General features: G+C 45.3%; 1 protein-coding gene across 1 annotated transcript in view; it reads right to left on the reverse strand.

Annotated features, from left to right (window-relative positions):
* camk2b1 (calcium/calmodulin-dependent protein kinase (CaM kinase) II beta 1) overlaps positions 1-7,500 on the reverse strand; it is a 55,402-nt gene that overhangs the window by 45,613 nt on the left and 2,289 nt on the right. Inside the window, exon 2 of the mRNA XM_061070942.1 lies at positions 5,752-5,846. Coding sequence (XP_060926925.1) covers positions 5,752-5,846 — 95 coding nt within the window. The remainder of the gene's footprint in view (positions 1-5,751; positions 5,847-7,500) is intronic.

The following is a 7,500-nucleotide window of genomic DNA, read 5'->3' on the forward strand; positions in this document are numbered from 1 at the left end:
TAATCTCGGCGCAAATACCAATATGTACGTGAAAGGCTCATCTCTGAAAAGATTCTTCATGAATCTGTCGGCGACGGAGAAGATTTGGTGGCTTTCACGTTTGAGTGAAATGCCTCAGCTGTCAGCTTTTGAATTTAACATTAATAGAAATAAGCCCAAAATGTCGTCTGGACCTAAAACCCCTACATGAAGTCTGACTAGTTGAGTTTTATGTGGAGAAACTTTCAGCTTTTGTGATGGTCGGGATGTCGACACTTCCTGGCGAACAGACGACTTCTTGGCTGAGATCGGTGAAAGTCTCACATCGGCTCGTTTTCAGCAGCCAACCGATAAATCCGTCGGGCTCTCCTCTCGATGGAGTTGAATTTCAAAGACACAATCTCTGTGCAGTTTATCAGCGGCTTCAGGAATCCACCAAGGAGTGTGAGGGAGCCTGCTACCCGTGAAGGATTATTTATTTTAGTGACCTCACAAAGCCCTGCCATGTTTTCACTGCAGGATGTCAATGATCCATCGCACTACAATGTCAGTCGGTGTAAAACGTGTCATTAGCTTCAAGCGTCACATTTCATTCTGTCGCTGGCATCTGCCGACATTACTCTGCAAGTACCGAATTGGCTCGGGGTAAGCACCGTGGTTCCTCGTGGCTTAGTCTACCAGCTGGCCACACTGAGCCTTTGTTATCTACACGTCTCTGTGTGAATAAAGGCTGGAGTGGAAATCACAGATGTAACGGTAAAAACCATTAGTTGCTTTTATCAATAGCATCCGAGGAGGAAACTGTCTGTCTTCATTCTTTATCAATCTGAAGCTAAATCCCAGATTATCTGCAGACTTTCTCCGCTTGGCCCACAGGTATAAAGTCGGCATGAAGTGTGTAGAATCCAATATGAGCTCACAGCCGGGGTTCACCTCATCTTAAAATCCTTTGGGCTCTGAAAACATTTTGAGATTTACAGCTGGAGATGACAGAAGATGAGATATAGAGCCTCAACGTGGCTGCTCAGCTTCATCAGGCTAGATCACTGGAAGATGATCCCACAGCCAACACCGTGTAAAACAGAGGACCTGACGACGGGAGAGCATCCACACAAGGTCCTGAGAGTGTGGGGTCGGGCAGAGTGGGGGGGGGGGGGTCGGGCAGTGATGGCAGAGGATGAATTGTAAAGACGTGTTTTATGGTGTCATTGTTTTATTTGATGTTCCCACTGTTGCAGCTCTGAAGGCTGAGGGTCAAAGGCTGTGAATAAAATGGGTTAGTGGTCGAAGGGATGGATGGAGGGATGGATGGATGGATGGATGGAGGGTTGGAGGGATGGATGGATGGAAGGATGGATGGATTGATGGATGGATGGATGGATGGATGGATGAAGGGATGGAGGGATGGATGGAGGGATGGATGGACCGATGGAGGGATGGATGGATGGATGGATGGATGGATGGATGGATGGATGGATGGATGGGTGGATGGATGGATGCATGGAGGGATGGATGGATGGAGGGATGGAGTGATAGAGGGATGGAGGGATGGATGGATGGATGGATGGATGGATGGATGGATGGATGGATGGATGGATGGATGGATGGATGGATGGATGGATGGACAGAGGGATAGAGGGATGGAGGGATGGATGGATGGATGAAAGGGATGGATGGATGGATGGATGGATGATGGATGGATGGATGGATAGAGGGATGGAGGGACAGAGGGATGGAGGTATGTCTCCACAGATCCTCTTCAGAACATGTCTGATAACGGCTAGTGTGAAATACAGGGCTTCTGCAGGTCATGAAAGTCACATAAAAGGAAATGCTGCTCGTACTTTTAATACACAAATCACCTTTGAATGTAGAGAGAAAAATATTGATTAGAAAGAAATCAACATTATATTTAAACGGTTTGTTTTCATCATTACAAGAGTTTTAAATGATGCACACTGGACTGAGGTGACCACATCTGTCCTGGTTATTTGACTTTGACACAAAGCTGACTGGCCTCAAGCTGGTCAGATGACTGCCTCTGCATTGCAGGTGAATATCAGACACACACAAACACACACACACACACACGCACACACACACGCACACAAAACCACTCTGTCATGGTGAATTACGAGACCATACAGCAACCTCTGGCATCCCCTGTCCAGAGATCGATGCCAATAAACAAGCTCTGTGATTGGCCGGGAGCCTTGCCCAGCAGACCTGCCCTACATTTCCTGTTGACATGCGTTGGATCGACATTAACCGTTTGGCGGCTGCTGGAGGAGATGAGTCGCTTCTGAGATGTTGCACGAAGAGGAGAAGCCTGGTTGTTTGTGCAGGTCCTTGGTGTTATAGTGTGTATAATCAGACTCTGCTCTGTAACATGTAAACAGGAATATGAAGGGAATATTCTATCAGAAATATATGTAAATGTAATTCAGAATATTGGACATAGTCAATGACCAATGATCATGGTTTCCAGTAGACCACAGTAAAGAGGAAACCAGTCTAGTCATTACTTTTTATAAGCAATAGATTCACTGTGTCGTTGACTAACTGCATCACAGTCTCAGCTCCTCTGCTGTGACTGTCGGAATATCTATGTGTGTGTTCTGTGTGTGTGTGTGTGTGTGTGTGTGTGTGTGTGTGTGTGTGTGTGTGTGTGTGTGTGTGTGTGCGTGTGTGTGTGTGTCAGCGAGAGGGTCAGATGAGAGTCCCATGCTAAAGGCATGTAGGCGTACTGGCGCATGGCCCTCAGCTGCCAAGTGCCTGGGGTGCCTTCTCTCACATGACCCCTCCCTCCTCTCAGCTACCATCTCCATCTGCCAGCTGTAAACAAACGCTCCTCTTAAGTCGCTGCAACCGGGGCCGCGACACCCAGCGACCTTTACCTGCAGCCCGAGAGAAACCACACCACCGAACCCACCTGAGTTGAATCCCACCTCCAAAAGTCAAGTGGGCAATTCATGATGCCTGCCATTAGAACCTGGCTGCAGCGGCCCATGTTAGATAGGTCATGGAGCTATAAATAGGAGCTGGAGTAGAAGTAGTATGCAGCAGTGGCTCTGCCCGCTCGGCTGTTTCACAGAACACGGCTCATCCATTAGTAAGGAGCGCAGCACCGGCCTGGCACCAGCCAGTCAGGTCAGATCAGTCCTGCTATCAAGTGTTGAAGCTCGGAAATATGGTGGCACGCTGCAAGCAGCTGGAGTGAAATGTATAGGTCCACAACCTACAGCTGGTTTATTTATTCACTGTGTGTGTGTGTGTGTGTGTGTGTGTGTGTGTGTGTGTGTGTGTGTGTGTGTGTGTGTGTGTGTGTGTGTGTGTGTGTGTGTGTGTGTGTGTGTGTGTGTGTGTGTGTGTGAGTGTGTGTGAGTGTGTGTGAGTGTATGTGTGTCTGTGTGTGTGGTCCCATTAAGCCAATGACTGGATTTAACTGTTTAACCTCCTGCAGGATAATCTGCGATGGATTTAATCTCATTAAAAGGCTCAATTATATCATCACAATATAACAAGAGTGACACAACTCACTGTTAAATACAGATTTTTGATTATTTTACATTTTCCGAGCTTGCTGAAAATATTTTTCGACGCCTTAAGACAAGTTAAAACTGACAATACCACATCAACGAATCAATTTGAGGAATAATTTGAAGTAAAGATTTTACAAAAGACTTTTGGATGTATTCCTGCTTATTAAAACCTCTTAGTGGTTTAAAAACCTTGAAAACACATTTGGTTTTAGATTTTCTTACAGATGCAGAAGTCATCTAATGTCTCATCTCTCTGGAAAGGCTGAGCTGAAACATTATGCCAAGACTGCATCACAACATCATCTAATTTATTCATCGACACTTCACTGTTTCCAAGTGTCTGCGCTCTGAAGAAGAGGAGATCACACAGACTCAGAAGTATTTAAAAAATCCTTTGGTTGAGAGGAAAAATAATCTGCACATTGTCCTAAATGGAATCAGTTAATTCTCTCTGCCTTCTCAGCTTCATTCGCCTAAATGAATTGTAAGTAAACACTCGGATGCATCTGAAGGAGAAGAGCCCATTAATCTGGGTGTGGATCCAGGAAGAGACGTTTCTTTAACATTGCGAGATTGGGATGTTTTCCCCAATTTCCAAGAAAATGATTTAAAAATGGTTTTAAAAAAGCTGGTATATGTAGAGGACTGTAATCTATATGTGTGTGTAATTTGCATCTTTATTAAATACAAGAGGTGTGTGCTCCACTGAATTATATTCTAGTTATTTAGTTAGAAACTATTGACTGAAACTAACTAGTCCCAAGCTCCTAATTGAGACAAACTCTCTGAGAGACAATCAGATATAACGAGACGTTCAGATAACGCCTGTTAAAATGCCTGTTTCACCACACTCAACATTTCCACACACGCCAGCAGTGGCCATGCGTGTTTGTGTGTGTGTGTGTGTGTGTGTGGTGTGTGTGTGTGTGTGTGTGTGTGTGTGTGTGTGTGTGTGTGTGTGTGTGTGTGTGTGTGTGTGTGTGTGTGTGTGTCAGCCTGGTGCCACCTGGCAGGGCCCCCCCTGCAGTGGGTCTCCAGTTACGAGGCAGCAGGAGATTTACACTGAGCAAGTGGTGGAGTTAAGAGCCGCAGTGACCACGCTGGTGCTGGACTGAGCCGAGTCTGTGGCCCCAACATTTAGCCGTTAACTGTTTAAGCACAGCTATTCAACTTCCACAGCAAGTGGGCCAGATAGGAAAATCACTGGGGGCCACAGAATGTTTGTCAAATATTGTCATTTACATTGCAGGTAGAAGCCAGATGTCAGTGGGTTCTTTGACCGGTGGAAAAAGGTTGTTCAACTTCGCTTTCCTCCTTTTCTCTAGAAAGATAAAAGTGTGTCCCACGCAGCACCATCTGAGGGGGGAAGCTGCTGGTAGATATCACTTATATAACCGTCTACACTGCAGGTGGGGGCGGGGGGGTGACCACTGGGACAGAGACACCATGAAGAAATGACTCATTCTGGTTCAGTTACACGTTGTTCTTCTAGTTCTCACTCTTGTTTCACAGCAGAGAAATACAACTATATTGTTTTTTTCTTTAAGACCCGACTTTACAAAGGACCAGGTGCACATGGAACTAGGGAAACATGTCTCTGCCAACAAGTCCAATTCACAACCTTTTTCAATCTTTTCTTTCCAATCTCACGAGGTCCCAGTCACCTTTGACCTTTGACCACTGAAATCTTATCAGTTAATCTTTGAGTCCACTGGTAAAACTTTTGTAGAAATCTCCTTAAGGCCGACTTGAGGCATCAAGTTCGAGGCAACCGTGACCTTAACCTTGACCTTTAACCTTTAATCACCCAAATCTTATGAAATCATCTTCCAGGCCGAGTAAAAATTTCTGCCGAATTTGAAAAAATGTTCTCAAGTTGTTTGTGCGTTCACAAGACCAAAACCTTTTTTTGTAAGGTCCAAGTGACATTGACTTTGGTTTCCAAAATCAAATCAATTAATCATTGAGTCCAAGTGAACATGTGAGACACGTGTGATAGGATTCCCTCAAAGCGTTCAGGAGATATCGTGTTCACAAGGAAAAGAAGGTGCTTTCTGAGGTCACAGTGACCTTGGCCTTCGACCTCCAAAATCGAATCAGTTCATCGTTGAGTTCAAGTGATTATTTGTCCCAAATGTGAAGTAATGGGACACAACGCCTCAGGCCTCTGTCTCCAGAGCATGACTAGCATCATGTGTGGTGAGAGATCCAGGAACACTGGTGTTCTTACCTCTGGCAGATAACTTTTTGGTGTTGATTATTTTGGCAGCATTCTCCTGTCCTGTGCACAGCTTCACACATCTGCGCACCACCGAAAAGGCTCCCCTGGAAAACACAGAGAGGACATTAGATGGAGTGTAAGTGATGAGGTGATGTTCCTCTCATGAAGCTGTTCATCATCGTTTAAGAGAAATGTGTCTTCAGCATCACGACGGGAGAGGAGAAGATTTTGCTGAGAACATTTTCTGCACAGGAAGCGTTTTTCTGGTCCCAACGCAGAATGAGACCAGATGTCGCTTTCTCGCATATGAACTGTAACAGTCTTTATTAAAAGACTACGCTGCCACAGTTTGTCTGCCTAATAGGCTCCCAGGAGGTCGTCCACGCACAGTCAGCGCATTTTTAACATGCACACGTGTGTGGCGTGTGAGGCGAGTCGGGTAAAATGAGCTCTTACACAAACGCACCATTAGTGAAAAGGCCCTACACTCAAAACAAGGCCCAACGTCCTGGATGACATGATATCTGCTGGTTCTCCTGTCACCATAGATCCGCCCCAGTGGTACTGACAAGGCTGACGGTGAAAGGTCGACTGGTGCCACTGGTCTGCCTCCACACCGAGACTTTTACAGACAACCAACAAGGTCAGGGTCAAAGGTGGGAACTACAAAATCAGCTGACCTCAGACTGAAGCCGCCTTAACACAGAGATTCCTCTGCGGTGGCGTTTCTGAGAGGATCCCTGGTCACGCTGCCTTTTTCTCTGAGTGTGATTTTAGGCACAAGGACGGTGGAGAATCCGAGAAGTGACACAGAGGAACAACAAGGTCCAACCATTTCAGGTTTTACACAGAACGACGAGGCACGACATTCCCACATTTAACAGGCCAGAGAGAAATGTTAATGTGCAGACAGAAAAAAAACACTAGAGGTCCCAGTGAAGTTCAACACTGATACAACCCACAGAGAGCTGAGGTGGGTTTGAAATATCAGGATCAAAACAACCAGAAAAGCTAGAGTTGTGTGTATAAGTGCTGAATGGGCGACAGCAGCCACAAATGCACACAAACAAACACAAACGTTACAGACACCAAACTCCACAGCTTGTGCCTGGAAAGTTCACAATCTGTGAGGTAAGCGTGCGTTGCCAGGGCTAAATGTGCTTTAACGCACATACACAGTTAAATAAGGTGACGGGTCATGAATCAAAGTTTGGTTTGAAACCTGGAGAGTGAACGTGGAGAGATTCAAATGAAAAGGAAAAACTAAAAGGTGCCTTGGACAGTCCAGGGTTTTGTAAGCGGATACGTCCGGTGTTCTGTTGCAGTCTCACGTGATGCAGGCGGCTGACGTACAGCAGCATTCAAACATTCAAACTCTAAACTCTAAAGTGTAAATGACACAAGTGGAGGGATTTTATAAACGTAAAAGGAGGAACAGGGGTTTTATAACTCTTAATAGCGACTGAGCTGTTGTGACAGAAACTGACTTGTGAGTAACTGTGACATTCAAAGCTGTGACTGTTCATATTATTGTTCTTAGAAATGAGTCACTGCATATTTGTAATAGGATTAATTATGTGGAATTCAAACGATGATTTCATGTTTGAGGAACCTGATCATTCAAACTATACTGTGGACAAATGTTCATTCCCAGTCAAATCGTGGGAGGTTGGATATAAAAACTGTTGAATTCTCGTGGCAGAAGATTTAAAGACATTTTAAAAGACGAGTGTTTACTTCAGCTGCTGAGGTGGTTTT

Source organism: Limanda limanda, chromosome 5 (assembly GCF_963576545.1).
Source record: "Limanda limanda chromosome 5, fLimLim1.1, whole genome shotgun sequence".
In the NCBI taxonomy this organism is placed as follows: domain Eukaryota; kingdom Metazoa; phylum Chordata; class Actinopteri; order Pleuronectiformes; family Pleuronectidae; genus Limanda; species Limanda limanda.